Source organism: Colobus angolensis, unplaced genomic scaffold, assembly GCF_000951035.1.
Source record: "Colobus angolensis palliatus isolate OR3802 unplaced genomic scaffold, Cang.pa_1.0 Scaffold77, whole genome shotgun sequence".
Lineage (NCBI taxonomy): Eukaryota > Metazoa > Chordata > Mammalia > Primates > Cercopithecidae > Colobus > Colobus angolensis.
This window is the reverse complement of record NW_012121487.1, coordinates 494,632-515,032: the sequence shown is the minus strand read 5'-3', so window position 1 is coordinate 515,032 and position 20,401 is coordinate 494,632. Positions and strand designations below refer to the sequence as shown.

At 46.1% G+C, this 20,401-nt stretch overlaps 1 protein-coding gene and 1 long non-coding RNA gene across 3 annotated transcripts in view; one reads left to right on the top strand and one right to left on the bottom strand.

Moving 5' to 3' along the window:
- Positions 1–20,401, bottom strand: part of INTS3 (integrator complex subunit 3) — a 46,604-nt gene that overhangs the window by 17,018 nt on the left and 9,185 nt on the right. For both annotated transcript variants that reach the window (XM_011928159.1, XM_011928160.1), the window contains 8 exons: positions 17,275–17,358; positions 16,649–16,732; positions 11,144–11,257; positions 10,851–10,935; positions 9,461–9,527; positions 6,964–7,108; positions 5,785–5,914; positions 3,471–3,568 (listed from right to left, as the gene is read on the bottom strand). In XM_011928159.1, coding sequence (XP_011783549.1) covers positions 3,471–3,568; positions 5,785–5,914; positions 6,964–7,108; positions 9,461–9,527; positions 10,851–10,935; positions 11,144–11,257; positions 16,649–16,732; positions 17,275–17,358 — 807 coding nt within the window. The remainder of the gene's footprint in view (positions 1–3,470; positions 3,569–5,784; positions 5,915–6,963; positions 7,109–9,460; positions 9,528–10,850; positions 10,936–11,143; positions 11,258–16,648; positions 16,733–17,274; positions 17,359–20,401) is intronic.
- LOC105501984 lies at positions 6,017–7,220 on the top strand. The gene is made up of 2 exons (XR_001000264.1): positions 6,017–6,132; positions 7,012–7,220. It is a non-coding gene; the product is annotated as an uncharacterized LOC105501984 (long non-coding RNA).

Here is a 20,401-nt window from a genome sequence, read left to right as displayed (position 1 = left end):
GATGGAGAAACCCCGTCTCTACTAAAAATACAAAAAAAATTAGCCAGGCATGGTGGCATATGTCTGTAACCCCAGCTACTCAAGAGGCTTAGGCAGGAGAATCGCTTGAACCCGGGAGGTGGAGGTTGCAGTGAGCTGAGATGGCGCCATTGCACTCCAGCCTGGGCAACAAGAGCAAAACTCCGTCTCAAAAAAAAAAAAAAAAAAAAAAAGGCTGAAAATTTCTAGCTTGCACTGCATGCTAGTGTTACAGTCATTTTTGCCACCTACCTCAGGCTACATCTACCCCCAACTGCAACTTCAGTCCACTTTTTGGCTCTTTACTCCTTGTACTGGTCACTGACTCTCCAGTCAGAAGTATAATCTTGCTGGGCGCAGTGGCTCATGCCTGTAATCCCAGCACTTTGGGAGGCTGAGGTGGGCGGATCACGAGGTCAGGAGCTCGAGACCATCCTGGCTAACATGGTGAAACCCCGTCTCTACTAAAAATACAAAAAAATTAGCCGGGTGTGGTGGCGGGTGCCTGTAGTCCCAGCTACTTGGGAGGCTGAGGCAGGAGAATGGTGTGAACCTTGGAGGCGGAGCTTGCAGTGAGCCGAGATCATGCCACTGCACTCCAGCATGGGCGACAGAGTGAGACTCTGTCTCAAAAAAAACACAAACAAACAAAAAAAGAAGTATAATCTTTTCTCATTTTCTTGACGCACTGGTGAACAGCAAGAAATGTTCTTTAAGAGTAAGAGCTGGGCCTGTTCACCACTCAACATCAACTGAGAATTTCCTGGTGCTGACCTAACAGGACCATTATCCAAAGCCTAGACTCTCCAAACCTTCTTGTGGAACGTTTTTCCATAAACAGACCCTAAGTGATCGCAAATAGTAACACTAAATAAGGAAAAGGATCTAGTTTCCCTCTTCTTATATTCCCCCATCTGTCAGAAGAAATCAACCAAGATAGAGCAAAAAGGTAAAAAAAGCAAACAAAAAGATACTTCTAGACCAACACCATCCAACGGAACTTTCAGCAACGATGGTTGCTATTGCGCACGTGAAATGCAGCTGCTGTAACTGAGATATTGAATTATTATTATTATTAATTTAATTTTTTTGAGACAGAGTTTCACTCTTGTTGCCCAGGCTGGAGTGCAAAGGAGTGATCTCGGTTCACCATGACCTCCACCTCCCAGGTTCAAGTGATTTTCCTGCCTCAGCCTCCCAAGTAGCTGGGATTACAGGCACACACCACCATGCCCAGCTAATTTTCCTATTTTTAGTAGAGACAGGGTTTCACCATGTTGATCAGGCTGGTCTCGAACTCCCGACCTCAAGTGATCCACCCACCTTGGCCTCCCAAAGTGCTGAGATTACAGGCGTGAGCCACCACACTTGGCCCGAATTATTATTATTATTATCATCATTATTATTTTGAGATGGAGTCTCGCTCTGTTGCCTAGGCTGGAGTGCAGTGGTGTGATCTCGGCTCACCGCAAGCTCTGCCTCCTGGGTTCACGCCATTCTCCTGCCTCAGCCTCCTGAGTAGCTGGGACTACAGGTGCCCGCCACCATGCCCAGCTAATTTTTTGTATTTAGTAGAGATGGGGTTTCACCGTGTTAGCCAGGATCGTCTCCATCACCTGACCTCATGATATGCCTGCCTTGGTCTCCCAAAGTGCTGGGATTACAGGCGTGATCCACCGTGCCCAGCCCAAATTATTATTTTTTAAGAGATAGGGTCTCATTGATGGGAGGATTGCTTGAGCCAGGCTGGTCTCTAACTCCTGGGTTCAAGCAATCCTCCCACCTCAGCCTCCTGAGAAGCTGGGATTACAGGCACATGCCACTGCACCAGGCTCTGAATTTTTTTGTTGTTTGTTTGAGATGGAATCTCGCTGTTGCCCAGGCTGGAGTGGAGTGGCACGATCTCAGCTCACTGTAACCTCTGCCTCCTGGGTCTGGGTTCAAGTGACTCTCCTGCCTCAGCCTCCTGAGTAGCTACCACCACACCCGGCTAATTTTTGTAGAGACAGGGTTTCACCATGTTGCCCAGGCTAGTCTTGAACTCCTGACCTAAAGTGTTCCCAGCAGCCTCGGCCTCCCAAAGTGCTGGGATTGTAGGCATGAGCCACGGCACCCAGCTATGGGTTTTTAATTTTAACTCATTTTAACTAATTTTTTTTTTTTTTTTTGAGACAGCATTTCACTCTGTCACCCAGGCTGAAGTGCAGTGGGCGAGCTTGGCTCACTGCAACCTCTGCCTCCCGGGTTTAAGTGATTCTCCTGCCTCAGCCTCCCGAGTAGCTGGGATTACAGGCGTGTGCCACCACACCCAGTAAAATGTTTGTATTTTTAGTAGAGATGGGGTTTCACCATGTTGGCCAGGCTGGTCCCGAACTCCTGATCTCAAGTGATCTGCCCACCTTGGCCTCCCAAAGTGCTGGGATTACAGGTATGATCCACGGCGCCTGGCCAAGAATGTTTATCATACCTAGTCCTGAAGGCTAACCATGGCTGGTGGCTACCACATAGTACAACACAGACCTCGACAATTAGTCTGGGCGACTTGGGAAAGCTGATTAGGAAAGTAGTTCTCGACAGCCAGATTGGCCGCAGAGGAATGGCCTGGGAAGTCTGCTAAAAACACAGACTCTGGCTGGGTGCTGTGGCTCACGCCTGTAATCCCAGCACTTTGGGAGGCTGAGGCAGGTGGATCACCTGAGGTCAGGAGTTTGAGACCAGCCTGACCAACATAGAAAAATCCCTTCTGTACTAAAAATACAAAATTCGCAAAGTGTGGTGCATGCCTGTAATCCTAGCTACTCGGGAGGTTGAGGCAGAAAAATTGCTTGAACCCAAGAGGCGGAGGCTGCAGTGAGCCGAGATCATGCCATTGCACTCCAGCCTGGGCAACAAGAGCAAAATCCCGTCTCAAAACACAAACAAACAAAAACAAAAAAACCCCCACAGATTTCTCAATCAAATTATCTGGGAGAGTGGGATCCAGGAAGCTGCATCTTTAACATGCTCAAGTAATTCTGCCATTATTCAGTCAAGTTTGGAAAGATACATAGCTCTTTTCCTGAGACCTCATGCATGGTTCTTCTGGAGCAATTGTGGGTTTCTTAACATGAACACTTTCACTCTCCCCTTTATAGAACATTTCACACTTGTAAATGATACTAGTATTTCTACATAATTATTGGTTTAGTGACCACTTTAGATAAACTAAAAGCTTCACAAGAGCTGGACCTGTATCTCTCTTATTTGACAGTGTACCCCCAATCCTTAGCACCATGCTCAATGTGTAGGCATAGAATGAATAAAGGACAAGGAAACCAGTAGCCAGGTAGATCAGGTACGATTATTTAGCTACCATTCTACTGGTTAGTAAACAATGGTAACAGCTCCACAGACCAAAGAAAGAAGCCCAACCAGCGTGTGACCTCTTCTCTTGCTGCAACACCTTAGCTTACCCGGGATGTCATGAAGAGGAGTTTAGTCTCCATGTCTGGGGTTAGACGACATGCTAGGAATTTTCGGGATGTTCTTGACTGAAGAAGCTGTAGGATACCTGAATCAAATGTGGAAGGGAAGAGAAAAGAGGAAGCCTGAGGACCAGAAAGTATGAAAGGCAGGTTGGGAACCTGGGCCCAGGTACTGATGACCAGTAGTGTTGCTCACGGAGAAATTCCAAGACAAGACCAAGGGAGGTCAAGCACAGGTGGGAATTCCAACCAGCACTTACGTGTTCTGCTCCAACCAACCACTATCCCCAGGACCCAGCTATATTACTTCCTGTCTTCTGCTGGTCTTCCAGAGCCTCCTACCCACATGATTCCCACTGGCAACAGATGGGAAAGTTAAGGGGAAAATATGGGAAACCCCAGCTGCTCTTCCTGCTCCTGATGATCCCATCCTTGGGTCCTGGAATCAATGTTATCTGTGGCATGAGCATGAGCCCTGGAGTCAGAAACATGTGGATCCAGATCCTACTGTAGCTCATAAGCATGATTATTGTTTTTCACACTCATGCATGACATGTGCCTCCCTCAAACCTTGTTACCATGTCCTCACATTACCTGCCTGACATGAGAGAACAAAAATAATTTAAAAGACCAGGCATACCGGGGGTTCACACCTGTAATCTTAGCACCCTGGGAGGCTGAGGCAGGTGGATCCCTTGAGCCTACGAGTTCAAGACCAGCCTTGGCAACATGGTGACACCCTATCTTAAAAAAAAAAAGAGGCCGGGTGCGGTGGCTCATGCCTGTAATCCCAGAACTTTGGGAGGCCAAGGCGAGTGGATCGCTTGAGGTCGGAGTTCAAGACCAGCTTGGCCAACATGGTGAAACTCCATCTCTACAAAAATACAACATTTACCTGGGCATGATGGCAGGTGCCTGTAATCCCAGCTACTTGGGAGGCTGAGGTGGGAGAATCACTTGAACCCAGGAGGCGGAGGTTGCAGTGAGCTGAGATCATGCCATTGCACTCCAGCCTGAGTGACAGAGCAAGACTCCATCTCAAAAAAAAAAAAAAAAAAAAAGACTTGGATCAAAATCCTGGCTCTGTCACCTAACCTACCCGCTGTATAGCCTTGGGCAAATTACTTAATCTCCTTAAACCTCAGTTTCTTTTCTTTTTTTGGGGGGGGTGGCAACGGAGTCTCACTCTGTCACCATGCTGGAGTGCAGTGGCACAATCTGCAACCTGCGTCTCCTGGGTTCAAGCGATTCTCTTGCCTCAGTCTCCCAAGTAGCTGGGAATACAGGCGCGTGCCACCATGTCCAGCTAATTTTTGTATTTTTAGTAGAGACAGGGTTTCACCATGTTGCCCAGAATGGTCTTATCTCTTGACCTTGTGATCCGCCCGCCTTGGCCTCTGAAGGTGCTGGGATTATAGGCGTGAGCTACCATGCCTGGCCTCAAACCTCAGTTTATGTATAAATGTAGAAACTAAAACACTTGTAGGGCTGTCCAGAAGATTAAATGAGGTAACACATGTTTGTCTAACACAGAGGAGGTACTTAAAGCAATGAAATAGATGTTCAATATAAGAATACTACAATTTCCAGCACTTTCCTCTCTTTCCTGACTTCCCAGGTCCTGGACAACTGCCTTCTGTGTGTGTGTGCGTGTGTGTGTGTAGGAGGGGAGGGGGTGTGTGCACAATCACAAGCACATGTGTGTTGAGGTGGGATGGGGAGCAAAGCTGTACAGTTATTGTTCAGACCATAGCAGGACCCTGGGAAAGGGAAAGGGATATAAAAAGGACCTTGTCAGGGGGAGGCACACGGAGACTCCCTCCTCCAAAGTGGATTTTGCCCAAGCTGGATCCTTGGAATTCGAGGCAAGACTGTTCCCAGGGAGGGGCTTTCTCTCACAGGATTAATTCCAGGCCTCTACTGACTCAGTCTCACAAGTTGACCTCTGACTCCCCTGCTAGACTCCGTGAAGCTGAACACTGGCCACTGGTTCACCTCCTGAGCCAAGGGGCTGGGCTGCCAGGAAGAAGGGAGGAGGACTACGATTCTCTGTCTCTCGTTTTTCTTCGTAGTAATGTGGCAGCTGGAGTCTGCCAAGTAGGGGCTGTCTAGGAACTACATGAATTGTTCTGTACCTCTACCATTCCCAGTTGTACTTGGCAAAGCTTGCCCTGTCCCAAGCTTCCTAAAATCTGATCGCCAAAAACTCTCCTACCCACCAACCTCTACCTTCTTGATTCAAGCAAGATATATACATTGAACTCCCAGCTGTCAAGGACAGGATGCCTAAGACCCTACTTACCTGTGAACTGAGGACTCAAGGCCTGAGGATTATGGATAATATCTTTCCAAAGCAGTTCAAATTCTGGTATCCTAGCAACATTCTGAAGCAGTCTTACGAGATCCCGACCAATCATCAGACATTCCATGAACTTGATAAGGAAGAGGAAGTGGGGGACAGGAAAGAGAATAAAAACATGGATTGTTTACCTGCTGGAGGGAGGACAAAGGAACAACATGTTCTAGAGAGGGAAGGAAAGAGGGCTGAAGAAACTATAGGATTTCTTCTGGAACCAAAGGATTGGCTCCTAGCTGTTCAGGGGAAGAGAGCTGGAAGCTGGAAGCTGGGGACTGATACCAAGAATGAGAGGTTAGTGGGAAGTGCTGAAGCCCTGCTGGCTTTTACATTAATCTACCTCCCTCTCCACCCAGAACTGTTTCAATCCAGTTCAAGGACAACTAAAGTTTCAAAAGGATGGGACTGGCAAGTTGAGCCCCAGAAACCTCAAACCTCAAACTCATTTTGTCTAACAAAATTCTGCAGTATCTAATTCTGTGGGTCCAATTCTGTGGTAGAAATGTCTATATCTGTGTAGTGTAAATGAAACCCATTAGCAACCTGTAGCTAATGCAACAAGAGAAGTGAATTTTAACGTTTTATCTAACATTAATTTTAGGCTGGGCACAGTGGCTCACGCCTGTAATCCCAACACTTTGGGAGGCTGAGGCGGGAGGATCACTTGAGGCCAGGAGTTCAAGACCAGCTTGGGTAACCAAGCAAGGCCCAGTATCTACAAAAATAAAAAGTAAAAAAAAATTTTAATTGCCACATGGGAGGTCTGATAGAGGACAATTCATAATCCCACTAGACCATGGGAATTACCCAGGAGAGTAAGTGGGGGACCGTGTCATGGTAGGCACACAAGGACAGCTTATCTCTGTGGTATACAACAGTATCCTTGAAGCTGACCAGGGAAATCCCAAGGATGCCAGCTTAACAGGTAGCATTTCTAGGAATTAGGGCTATTCTACACTAACTCCCCCTCCTTTCTATCCTCATCTGTTGACGAATGATGGAAAACACCAGATCTTGACGCACCTTCGTCTCTAACAAGGTATTTCTGACTTCACTGCATAAACCTCCAGAGGTATCTCAGTCTGAGTCTCACTTCCTCACATTATTTTTGTCCTGTTCCCTCACCCGTTCCCGAAGCAGTGAGATGCAGAAGTCCACTTCCTTCTGTCGCAGGGCCTGGAGCTGGGCAGTCCCATGGTGGTCCACGATGAGGCGGAGGTACGTGTATACAGCCATGGCAATGAGGATGCTGCTCTTCAGGACCCACTCCCTGCAGGGAAGAAACACACTGGCTCCTATGCTCTGTCTAGAACTATTTACCCTCCCAATTCACCCTTCCTGGGCTTGGCTACAGTGCCTCAGAAATAACTGATGATTTGACACTGGGAGTAGATGCTTTGATTTTTTGCTTGCTCACTCAAGCTAGTATCTATCTTGGACTAACAACTGGCTAAGCTACAGACAACTTCCTAATTTTCTCTTACAAGTGCCTAAAAGGTAACTGCCAAATGAAAGCAATCTCTTTTTACCACCTAACTACTTAGCTTCCAAGAAAATAACTCTCTTTGTTGACTCATTCATTCAAACATTTACTGAGTGCCTATCAGGCGCCAAGCAACATGTGAGGTACTAGGGACAGAATTAAGCCACAGTATCTACCCAGGTCAGACTATGGGGAAAAGCTGGGTAAGTGTTCCTAAGTCAGCGGTTCTTAAGTGTGATGCAAGAACATGTGGGGATTGCCAAGACCCTTTCAGGAACTGGAGTTTTGAGAACGTACTATGCTAGCTCAGTCTGCTTATCATTAGTAGCTCACCATGCCACAAACCTTTCCCTGGCTCTATCTAGTCACTGACACACAACGAGTCCCCACTCCCACACAGTGAGTCACCTGTCCTAAATCACAACCTGAAAAAAAGAACCCGATTTTGGGTGGCAAACTCATTGCTCATGAGTTTCAGAATATCCCTGAGGAAAAAGGGGGTAACGAAAGGTTTGTTCCCAGTTGCTTTAAAAGGAGTAGAGAGAAAGACACAGTGGGGATATTCCTAAAACTCTAATCCTGTCTCTAAGTGACAAAATTGAGATGCTATCTCCTCCCAGCAAACAATTTGTAATGGCTTTGGCACCCCTGCTGGAAGGCAGGGAACTGGAGGAAGATGACATGGCGTTTAATTAGTCCAAGCAGGCCACATCCTGATTCCGGAAAACTACTCAAGCCACCTAATTAAAAGACTCTGTGGCCTTTTCTTTTCACAGAATGGACGCACTAGCCAAGGTTACTGGGGAAGGTTTCCTCCCCTACCTGCTACCTTTTAACTCCACAGCCCTAGAAACATTTCCAAGGGAGTGAGAAGGAGGGTGTAGGAGAGGACACACTTTTAAATTTCTAGGTATTGACTTTCACCAAAAGATGTTAAGTTTTTTGGAGGGTAGAAAACCGGGCAGTTATCTGGCTGTCATCTGATGCCTGTACAGAAAATTCAGCTTTAAGGTATGGGGACAGGATGTATTTGGCACCAGGAACAAAATAAGAAAAATCACTTTTTAGAAAGATTGCTAACAAAGGTAATGAAATTACCTGAATCCTGGAATGGCATAATAAAGAGAAAGAAAGAGTTGAAAGGCCCCCTGACCCAGGACAGTAAAAAGGAACAAAGACCTAGGAAAAGCAGAGATCTGGTAAGAAGAGACTGTTAGGATCTAACGTGCTACGGCAATGGCACCAATAACAGAAGTGGCTCCAGGCCCAGATGTGGCCGCACACCCGTGCCCAGAGCACTAGGTGGCACTGCACAGCAGACAGGGCAGGGCTCTCAGACCTGAGCAAAACACAGCACACAGCCATCTCTTTCACAAGTGTGAATGTTGGGAGGAGGTCCATTCTTCTGAACTACAGATAGTATGGACACTATTAGCCCTCTCAATCATTTGACTGCTATGGTGTCCTCCATCAGAAAAGAGACTCAGAAGTCAAGGCAAGAGGAAGACTGAAACCAAGGGGAAAGCCTCACCTCCAAACAAGTTCAGAGGTGGAATAGCCCTCATAAAATTTCTGGCCTTTTATTTTGATGGATAAGGGAAAGAATCAGCCGGAAAGTCCAATATGTACTCCCTGATGCACTCTCTACCACTGGAGCCTCCAAACCCCATATGCAAACTCCAGCAGGATTCACTAATCTCTATTACCTGCTCACCCCAATTGCCCCCTGTGCCACTTCAAAAAGAGCATGGGTTCGATGGAGAAGCTTGCAGGGGAGAAAAGGATACCTGCCAGGCGTGGGTGTTTGCCTGGCCCAACTCTGCTGAGCTCATTCCTCCCCAGCTTTCCCCTAAGATAAACATTCCAAGGAGGTCTGGATCAAAAATAAACCCTTATCAGATGAAGCCAGTTCTTCTGGGCTATGCGATATTTTGGCAAAGACCTCCTTCCCATTCCTTCATTCCTTGGGCATTAATTTCTTCACTTGCCAACAATACACTTGTCTCTCCCTCTCCTTGCCTCCCCCTCTCTGACTTAAGGTGTTTTTGGGCCACACAATCCTTTCATCCCCATTTCCCACACTCATACTCCTAATGGCCATTATCTGGCCTGTACCCCACCCTTCATGGTGGACTGTACCTTTGCTCTGTCAGGATATCCAGAACACCTTCTGCCAACCAGATATTTTTGGCTGTAACATCTCCACCTGATTTCAAAAGGAGAAAAAAAGAATAGCTCTGATTAGTAACTCAGCCAATCCAATACATCTCTTCACCCATTCTGCTGGTTCACCCTGACTGCCATCCTATCACTGCTGTTCTTAGTGCTGAGATAAACGGCCTTCTGTTCTGTCAGGCTTTAAAGTTTTACCCTTTGCCTCCGGAAAGAAGGAAAGGGAAGGTTCTGAATTTTTCTAGAAACCAGAGCTGCTACTTTTCCACAGATTGTGAGTTGGAGTGGGAACATTTTGGCCCTTGAAAATGAATGTCTGAGAAGTAGATATAAGAAGCCCCCAGTTGGAAAGAAAGGATGATATCTCAGATCGGGCCTGAGAGGTACAGGTGGCTGACAACAGCTGCAGTCTAGCAACTGGATGTCCTGAGTCCTGCACTCAGGCCCCCAACAGGCCAAGAGTTTCTTATTTCCAGGTAACAGTCTTTAGTGCTTGCTATGAAACTTCCTGGGGCAGAATTAACATACAGCAATGCCAGACCAGTCTTGGGATAAGAAGTGGGAGCTGGGAGTGCCAAACAGGGAAAAGGCCAGGAAAGAGGATAAAAATAGCCACAACTATGCCTTGCCCCAGGTCCCAATTAAAAAATTCAATGTTCACAAAGTCACACATGACATAGAATAAGGTTCATACACATCAAAACAGGAGCATCAGTGTTACATAAAATTTTAAAGAGGAAGCAAGCCTCAATGGGCTAATGGTGAGGTAGTAGCAGGTCACTTTTAAACAAACACATGCAATCTTGGGAGTAGCCGCTTGAATATGCGGTGGCTCAGACAGATGTCACCAATGCCAAGATGAGAATAAAACCTAAATGTCAGGGTCTGTTCTGTGACATAGTTTGTCCCTCATTCTGGCCCCAGTAAAGGGCCTAATTATTAGGGAGCAAGCATTCAGATCATGGGGGTGGAGCCAAGGAAGATGTCTAGGTTTCTGAAAGCACAGGGACTTGGGAACAAATTTATTTGCCCTCACTTCTCTCCCCATTTCTTCCTGCTCTGAAATGCTATAAAATCTCAGAGTGAAGACTGGCTAAAACAGGCCAAATAGTCTGTCAAGCCCTGGGTTTAGTACGAAGGAAAATGAGGCAAGACTTACTGCTTTAAAAAGCCCCCCCATGATTTTTCAGTCAATTTATTTATACAACATATGTGGCCAGAAGATGTCTGTATCAGAAAGAAACAGTCTAGGCAATCCAGGAATTCCATCCCTTTGGCACTTAATCATTCTCCATTGTCTCTATTTAGTCTCTGGGCTCTCCTCCTTTCTTCTTTGTGCTCCTGCCATCAAACTCACCTGCAATCTGCTTCATAAACGTCATACAAACACCATCGGCTCCCAGAACCCCACTCTTCACCAGTTCCCGTACCAACCACACCAACTAAAGGAAAGAGGGAAAAACAGATGAAGAGCAGGACATGTGAGTTTGAGAAGGGAGCTAATTCAATTACAACTGAAAGGAGCACATTACAATTTAGACACACAATGATAGGGGTGTGTTAGCCCTAATTCCTCTTTCCCATTCCTGACAGAGAGAAGATCTATCCTCTCTCTTTGAGCTGGATCCTGTCTTTTCTTTCTGGCCTTACCTGAGTACGGCAGGTATCCTGCAGCTTCAGGTACTTCTCCATAAGTATCTGGTTGATTTTATTCAGGACAATATTCATGCCATCACGACTCACCAGAGCCAAGTCCCGGTAACACTGTGAGAAGTAAAGTTTGTGGTCAGCCAGCAAGCTGAGGATAAGGTCCTTACCCCACCCACAGTGGACCCCTTGCCCTCTAATCCCTTAAACTTAAATAACACCAGTAAGACACCGAGTAGCAATGAAATACTTTCCATTCTGGACACTTTCTTTCCATAGGGGTCCTGCATTCCCAATCCATCCCTTGTTCTGTCACACAGAGTGGGGAAAAGGTACTGGTTATCCTTTAATGAGGCAGAAAAGCCTGCTGGGCAGCCGGGTGTGGTGGCTCACGCCTGCAGTCCCAGCACTTTGGGAGGCCAAGATGGATGGATCACGAGGTCAGGAGATCAAGACCATCCTCGCTAACATGGTGAAACCCCGTCTCTACTAAAAACACAAAAAATTAGCCGGGTGCTGAGGCAGGAGAATGGCGTGAACCTGGGAGGCGGAGCTTGCAGTGAGCCGAGATCGCACTACTGCACTCTAGCTTGGGCAACCGAGCCAAACTGTCTTGAAAAAAAAAAAAAGAGAAGAGCTTGCTGGGCAAGGCTTCTAGTACTATCCTTGTCCCCCCACTTCCCCTCTTAGGAAGTGTCATACTGTTTGATGCCACAGGCTGAGCAAAACCAGGTGGAGGCCATCTGCTTTTCATCTGCCAGTAAGTAAAAGGTCACTGCAAAATGGGTTTGGCTGAACAAGCCAGAAAGGATCCTAAAGAGGTTTTTAGACCAGTACTGACCCAGCCAGATACAGTACAGGGAGTAGTAAGGGAAGAAGATCCAGGGCAGAGCCCTAGACAGTTAAGGACAGAACCAAAACTGAAATTTTTTTGAATTTTTAGTTTTTTTATACTTGGGGACTTACTCTGTTGCCTGGGCTGGTGTGCAGTGGCACGATCGTAGCTCATTGCAGCTTCGAACTTCTGAGTAGCTCGTACTACAGGCATGCACCAACACGCCCAGCTAATTTTTAAAACCGTTTTTTTTTAGAGGCAAGGTCTCACTATGTTCCTAGGCTGAAACTCTTGGCCTCAAGTGATTCTCCCGCCTTGGCCTCCTGAGCAGCTGGAATTACAGGCACGAGTCACCATACCCAATTGAACTAAATATCTTCATTCTTTTCTCTGTGATGCCCTTTCCTTCTGCCATGTATTGAAAAAGGAGAGGTGCTTCAGCATACCAAATCCTGGGAGAGGTAAGGGATGGCGTGCTAATTTCTTCTGTGAGATTATTGCTTCCCTTCCCCTTAGTTTTTTTTTTTTTTTCTTCACTCTGTCTCTATTGTGAGACCAGACTCTTGGAGGAATACCTTAGGGGGCCTCATTAGCAACTTCCTTAGCCTGCTGAGTTCTATCCTGTCAGGGTCTCATCAGAAAGAGTAGAAATTAGGCAGGTAGCTTCCCACAACCTCTGAAGACCAGTAGCAAGGATGGTATCAACAACAATAATAATATAGTATAGCAAGGGCCGGGTACGGTGGCTCATGCCTGTAATCCCAGCACTATTTGGGAGGCCGAGGCGGGTGGATCACCTGAGGTCAGGAGTTCAAGACCACCCTGGCCAACATGGTGAAACTCCATCTCCACTAAAAATACAAAAATTAGCTGGGTGTGGTTGCACATGCCTGTAGTCCCAGCTACGAGGGAGACTGAGGCGGGAGAATCACTTGAACCCAGGAGGTGGAGGTTGCAGTGAGCCAAGATCACACCATTGCACTCCAGCCTGAACAACAGAAGGAGACCGTCTCAAAAAAAAAAAAAAAATACAGCAAGGATGTTATTAGATTATAGCAAGCAATAATACAGCAAGGATGGCATCAAGAATAATAATTTTATATATATATATATAAAACTGCATTTGATATATGTAACAACCTTTTCTTTTTTTTTTTTTTTTTTTTGAGATGGAGTCTTGCTCGTCACCCAGGCTGGAGTGCAGTGGCGCAATCTTGGCCTCCCAGGTTCGTGCCATTCTCCTGTCTCAGCCTCCTGAGTAGCTGAGATTACAGGCACCCGCCACCATGCCTGGCTAATTTTTTGTATTTTTAGCAGAGATGGGGTTTCACTGTGTTAGCGAGGATGGTCTCGATCTCCCGACCTCGTGATCTGCCTGCCTTGGCCTCCCAAAGTGCTGGGATTACAGGCATTACCCACCGCGCCCGGACAACAACCTTTTAAAATAGGTACTACTTATTATAATTATTACTTTTACAGATGAGGAAATAGGCATGGAGAGCTTAAAAGTTATTTGCCCCAGGTAGCCAGGCGTGGTGGCTCACGCCTGTAATCCCCAAGCTTCTTTCTAGAGCTGCCTGCTGGGAGAAATACCTGGACCAAGGGCTGCCTGGGCCTGAGTCCTTGACCCTTTGATGAAGACAGACCTTGACATTAGACAGACCTTTCCCATTACCTTTATCTACGGACTGCCAGCACCTGCACAGCTTAGGACTCTACCTTAGCCTCCCTCCTTGCCACAGTTCCCCAGTCAGGCCTGCTCCCAGCTGTTTAGTTCAGACACCAAATAGAAAATAAATAAACTCAAAGGATATAAACATTCCTGAGAGCTGCCAAGAGGGCTGATGCAAATCAAGAAGGTACAAGTGAGACAAAATCCACCCCATGCATCCTCTATTCTTTCCCAGTACTGACCTGCTTTCTCCTTAACTGAATTCTCTTGTTCACCTCTTCAATCCATCCTAATCCCACCCACTAAGCCCCAGAGAGTTGGCCCTAACTCCCTGAACCTGCCTGCCAGTACTAACAGAGGCTCCTCAGCTCATGCTTCCCTATAGCAGGATTCTATTTGTTCAAGACTCAGTTTCCACTACTTCTCCACCATATCCACGTCCCATCTCGGCCCATTGAGATTCAAGAACAACTATATCTCAAATCCATCCTGAGGTTTCTGTTCCAAAGGCAGAATTAACCCCAAATATAAATCCTTAGAAAGCAGTCCTGTTGCTTTAAGCTGAAGCCTAAAATGATGCATTACAATCAGTTCTCATCAGTAACTCCCACCTAAAACTTCTGTAGGACAGAAGTATTTTTACAAAATAATCACTCTTTTAGGGAGAAGGATCAAAGCTCTAGGGAGATACGTCACTAATTCTTCCATCATGCTCTGACCTGGCTCAAGGTCTCTGAATGAGTCACTACTTGATAGTTCCTCACCCGCCTAAAACTGTGTCCTCCTAATTCTGTCTTTACTGCCTTTGTCTGAAGAGGTCTGACCTGCAGGCTCGGCCCAGAAAGGCTCACAGGTAGGGGATTTACCTGGAAACTTTTAGTATGTGAACATGAATGCTAGTGAAGGTGTCAACCAGCTATGAGACCCAAGGCAAATGCTTCATTTCCCCAGAGGGCCTGGGCCTCCCACATGGGGCTGTTATAGGGCAAAGAGAAGAGGAGATACTCTAGTCTCTTGCATTTACATTGCAGAACCCAGTGGCCTCTTACTGATAGGCCAGGCAAAGAGCTAGAAATACCACACATACTCTGCCCCCTTCACTTAGGTTTACTGATTTACCCAGGTTGGTTCAGATCACCTGAAACAAACAAACAAAACTTTCCAGCCTTGCCTGCACTGAGATGACTAGATGGAATTTGAATGGTATTTATAAAAACCCACACATAGCCAATGATGGGCGCACACAGACACACACACACACACAGATTAAAAAACCCACACAAGAGGAAGTTAAACTTTAACTCCAATCCATCCACTCTCATCTTTGCCAACAATTTCTTTAAAATGGATGGGCCGACTGGATCATATCATTCTTTAACACCACCCAACTGGAAACATTCATTTATCTTCAAGGATCTTGATGATAAATTCAGAAAAAAATGAAACAGCAATTTAACTCGACAAGGTCCCAGCCCAGAATGGCCTTGGCTCTCCTGGGAAACCAAGGATTTCTGAATACTTGCTGCCTCACTGCCCACCCTCACCCCAGACCCTATTCCAGCTGGCATTAGAAGTACAAACAGATCAGGTTCCCATGCCCATAAATCCTTCCCTTGGCGTTAATTCAAGCAGCTATGCCAAGGAACCATGAGCATCCTGCTCTTATCCCCGGAAATGATTTTCCTTTGGTTCCCCTTGAACAAACGACATCATCTCTACCTCCAAGTTACCTCACAGGTAAACTGGGAGTGGTTAGGAGGAGATAGAGCCACCAAGTTCATATGGTTTTGTGAGAGGATCAAATGAGATCTTGTCTGGATAGAGTCTAACAGAATGCTGGGCACAGAGCATGTTTGTTTCCCTCCACATCACCTTTATTCAGAGAAGAACCAATGAAATGTTAATCCCCCATTCCAAGCTCTTCTTAGTGTCATATAGTTAATGCCAGATAACAGACACATACCTTAACTCATTATACGAAGACTCAAAGGACATAGCGTTGCTAGACAGGGGAAATTTGGAGAGGCAAAAGACAGAATTTTGCTACTTTATTTTAAAAACAACAGGCCGGGTGTGGTGGCTCACATCTGTAATCCCAGCACTTTAAGAGGGCGAGGTGGGTGGATCATCTAAAGTCAGGAGTTCGAGATTAGCCTGGTCAACATGGCGAAACCTCGTATCTACTAAAAATACAAAAATTAGCTGGGTGTGGTGGAATGCGCCTGTAATCCTAGCTACTCGGGAGGCTGAGGCAGGAGAATCGCTTGAACCTGAGAGGCAGAGGTGGCAGTGGGCTGAGATCACGCCACTGCACTCCACCCTGAGCAACAGAGCAATACTCCATCTCAAAATAAATAAAAAGAACAGAATTCAAAGAGATCACCCTGCCTAGTCCCTCACCTCAAGGAGGGAACCTACCTGAACCATTCCACATAAAGGGGACTCTTCAGTTTGTGAAGAACCCCAAACTAGTTTTCATATAATATTCCTCAGAAAGGCTGACTCCAGTATATTCCAGTGTTCTCCTAACCACTATATTATTTACTGTATCAATCATGTAACATTAAGCTGTCTCATCTAAATCCTACCTACTAAAATTTTAAGCCTGCTTTCTATTCACCTGCCAATGGCAGAATCTGCAAACTACAGGCCATGCTCTTCTGAATAGGAACTCTCATGGACTTGGTTACAATTGTTCTCTTCTATTCCCTGGATTAAATCCCAACCCTTTTAGCCTTGCCTCATAAATTTAAAATTTAAAACTCTATGTGTTTTTCCACTTTCATGACTGCCATTTAGCTTCAGAATCTGGAGAGAGAGGGGACTTTAACCAGAGGATGACAAATTCACTGAGTAAAAAGGGACTTATAACTATATTTGGAGAACAAGGTGATCCAGCTCTGGTCAAAGAGTCTCATACTACTCCAGTTAAAATGTAAGTTCCACCATATCCTGGATCATATATGAGGAGGGTTTATGGGTCCAGAGCAGGGTGCCTTACCTTCTGGGCTTGGGCAGGTTCAGTGAGGATGAGAGTAAACAGACCCAGGCAGATTTCTTCATGCTGGGGGAGGCCTTTGCACACCTGGAATGTGAGAAAGGAAAACAAACTAGTTGTCATTCACGGGCAGTAAGTTCTCAAACTCAGTTTCTCCCAGAAAACATGGGACTCCTAAGGAAGATGCAAAGGAGAATAATCAACTTTTAAATCTGATGATTTCTTTCTCTTAAAAGAGATTTTTTAAAAAAGAAGAGAGATAAGGACAACAGGTGTGGTGCTGTGGTCCCAGCTACTGCAGAGGCTGAGGCAGAAGGATTGCTTGAGCCCCGGAGTTCAAGGCTATAGCGCATTATAATCATGCCTGTGAATAATCACTGCATTCCAGCCTGGGCAACATAGCGAGACCACATTGCTATAAAAATAAAAAGCTATACTGAAAGATGCCCAAGTCTCCAAGAGATAGGCTCCCACAGTAAGAGAGAAGAATTGAGAAATTTGATTCAGGGAGCCAAGACTTGATGAACTTCAGTCCCCTACCCCCAACCACTTAGTCTTCCCATCTTTTTGACTATGTTTCAAGACTTTCACAGCAGCAGCAGTGGCTGCAGGGACAGCATTCTACTTACATAGGCATTGAGGGCATCATTGGCTTCTCTCTCGGAGACACCAGCAGTCATCGATGTCACAATGCTCATACACCTTTCCAATCTCTGGGAAGGGGTGAGAAAAAATGAACAGTGTGCCGTAACACCACTTAGGAAGTACTTCTGGGCCCCTAAAAGTTTAACAATTCAAACCTGATCATGCCCGTTGATGTAACGTTGCCAGTTTACTAATAAAGTCACCATGAGGATATAACCAGCAAAATCTAAAATGTGGAAACCGTAACAGGGACCTCATTTTTTTAACACATAAATCACAAGAAAAAAAGTGAGGGAAACCCATATATTAAGAGACTTAGGGCCAGGGGTAGTGGCTCACGCCTGTAATCCTAGCACTTTAGGAGACTGAGGGGGGCAGATCACCTGAGGTCAGGAGTTTGAGACCAGCCTGGCCAACATGGTGAAACCCTGTCTCTACTGAACAGCAGCAGCAGTGGCTGCAGGGACAGCATTCTACTTACATAGACATTACATTGTATTACATGAAAATACAAAAATTAGCTGGGCGCAGTGGCACGTGCCTATAATCCCAGGTACCTGGGAGGCTGAGGCAGGAGAAATGCTGGAACCCGGGAGGCAGAGGCTGCAGTGAGCAGATATCGCGCCATTGCACTCCAGCCTGGGTGACAGCGAGACCCTGTCTCAAAAAAATAAAATAAAATAGGCCAGGCATGGTGGCTCACACCTGCAATCCCAGCACTTTGGGAGGCTGAGGTGTGCGAATCACAAGGTCAGGAGTTCAACATCAGTTCAAGACCAGCATAGTGAAACTCCATCTGCACTAAAAATACAAAAAAGTAGCCAGGCATGGCGGCATGCACCTATAATCCCAGCTCCTCAGGAGGAGGAGGCTGAGGCAGGAGAACTGCTTTAACTCAGGAGGTGGAGGCTGCAGTGAGCAGACATCGTGCAACTGCACTCCAGCCTGAGTGACAGAGCGAGAGTCTCAAAAAAAAAAAAAAATAATAATAATAATAATAAATTTTTTTAAATAAAATAAAATAAAAGGGACTTAGGCCAGGCCAGATGCAGTGGCTCACGCCTGTAATCCCAGCACTTTGGGAGGCTGAGGTGGGTCGATCACCCGAGTTCAGGAGTTTGAGACCAGCCTGGCCAACATGGTGAAACCCTGTCTCTACAAAAAATACAAAAATTAGCTGGGTGCGGGGGTTCACACCTGTAATCCCAGCACTTTGGGAGGCTGAGGGGGTTGGATCACCAGAGGTGGGGAGTTCGAGACCAGCCTGACCAACATGGAGAAACCCCGTCTCTACTGAAAATATAAAAATTAGCCGGTCATATTTAGATTTATAGTTATATCCTCATGGTAGCACATGCCTGTAATCCCAGCTACTCGGAAGGCTGAGGCAGAATTGCTTGAACCCGGGAGGCAGAGGTTGAGGTGAGCCGAGATCGCATCATTGCACTCCAGCCTGTGCAACAAGAGCAAAACTCCAGCCAGGCGTGGTGGATCAAGTGGTGGATTACAGGTGGATCACGCCTGTAATCCCATCACTTTGGGAGGCAGGAGGACTGCCTGAGCCCAGGAGTTTGAGACCAGCCTGGGCAATATAGGGAGACCCCACCTCCATAAATAAGAAAAAAATTAGCTGAGCATGGTTTTGCATGCCTGTGGTCCCAGCTACTCAGGAGGCTGAGATGGGAGGATCGCTTGAGCCCAGGAAGGCAAGGCTGCAGTGAGCTACGATGGTACTGCTCACTCCAGCCTGGGCAAGAGAACATTATTGTTAATGTTTTTAGTTATGATATAAATATTATGATTATGTTTTTAAAAAGTCCTTTTCTTATAGACTTTATATAAAATGTTTACAGATAAAACTGTGTATCTTAGATTTGCTTCAAAGTAATACAGAGGTAGCTGAAAGAAGATAAAAGAAGACTGCTATCTACTGCTAAGTACTCAAGCAGAGTGATGGCTACATGAAGATTTTACCATTCTACTTTTTTATATTTGAAACGTCCCCCCAAAATGTTAAAAACAAACTTAAAAAACAATGAGTGTGAGGAAAGAAAAATAGAGCACCAAAGGCCAAACTAAAACCTACTGGGGCTGGGCGCAGTGGCTCATGTCTGTAATCCCAGCACTTTGGGAGGCTGAGGTGGATCACTTGAGGTCAGGAATTTGAGACCAGCCTGGCCAACATGGCAAAACCCCATCTCTGCTAAAAATACAAAAACTAGCCAGGTGTGGTGGCGCAAGCCTGTAGTCCCAGCTTCTTGGGAGGCTGAGGCAGAAGAATCGCTTGAACCTGGGAGTTAGAGGTTGCAGTAAGCCGAGATTGCACCTCTGCACTCCAGCCTGGGCTACAGAGTGAGAGTCTGTCAAAAAAAAAAAAAAAACCAAAAACCTACCAGGGTCTCTAAACAAGGATGGAAATAGCTGCATTAAAGCCTACCCAATAGTCACTCTGGTTTCAACTCCACCATGGCATGGGCTCAACATTCTAAGGGAACCTTAGTCATGGGTCCCTGTTCAGAAGAAGCAGTATTGGTAAGATACCGACAAAATGTATCTCGTAAGTCAATGAACCTCTCCATTATCACCACCTAAACTATTTCCTGAGTCCTTTTAAAACTTTATCTTGAGGATTAACACAAAAACTGTTTAAGGAAAACCAATTTCCAATGATAATTATTCTGGCAAAAGGAGGACAAAGGAAGGCTGGTTTACTTCTACCTGATCTTAGAGGCCACCACCACGTATCTTATTGAGAAGTGGTTCTATTGCATCATTTTGAGGAACTGACAAATATGGATAATAGGATAGAGGTTTAAGAATGAAAGACGGCCGGGCGCAGCGGCTCACGCCTGTAATCCCAGCACTTTGGGAGGCCGAGGTGGGCGGATCACGAGGTCAGGAGATCGAGATCATCCTGGTGAACACAGTGAAACCCAGTCTCTACTGAAAATACAAAAAAATTAGCCGGGGTTGGCCGGGCGCGGTGGCTCAAGCCTGTAATCCCAGCACTTTGGGAGGCCGAGACAGGCAGATCACGAGGTCAGGAGATCGAGACCATCCTGGCTAACACGGTGAAACCCCGTCTCTACTAAAAATACAAAAAACTAGCCG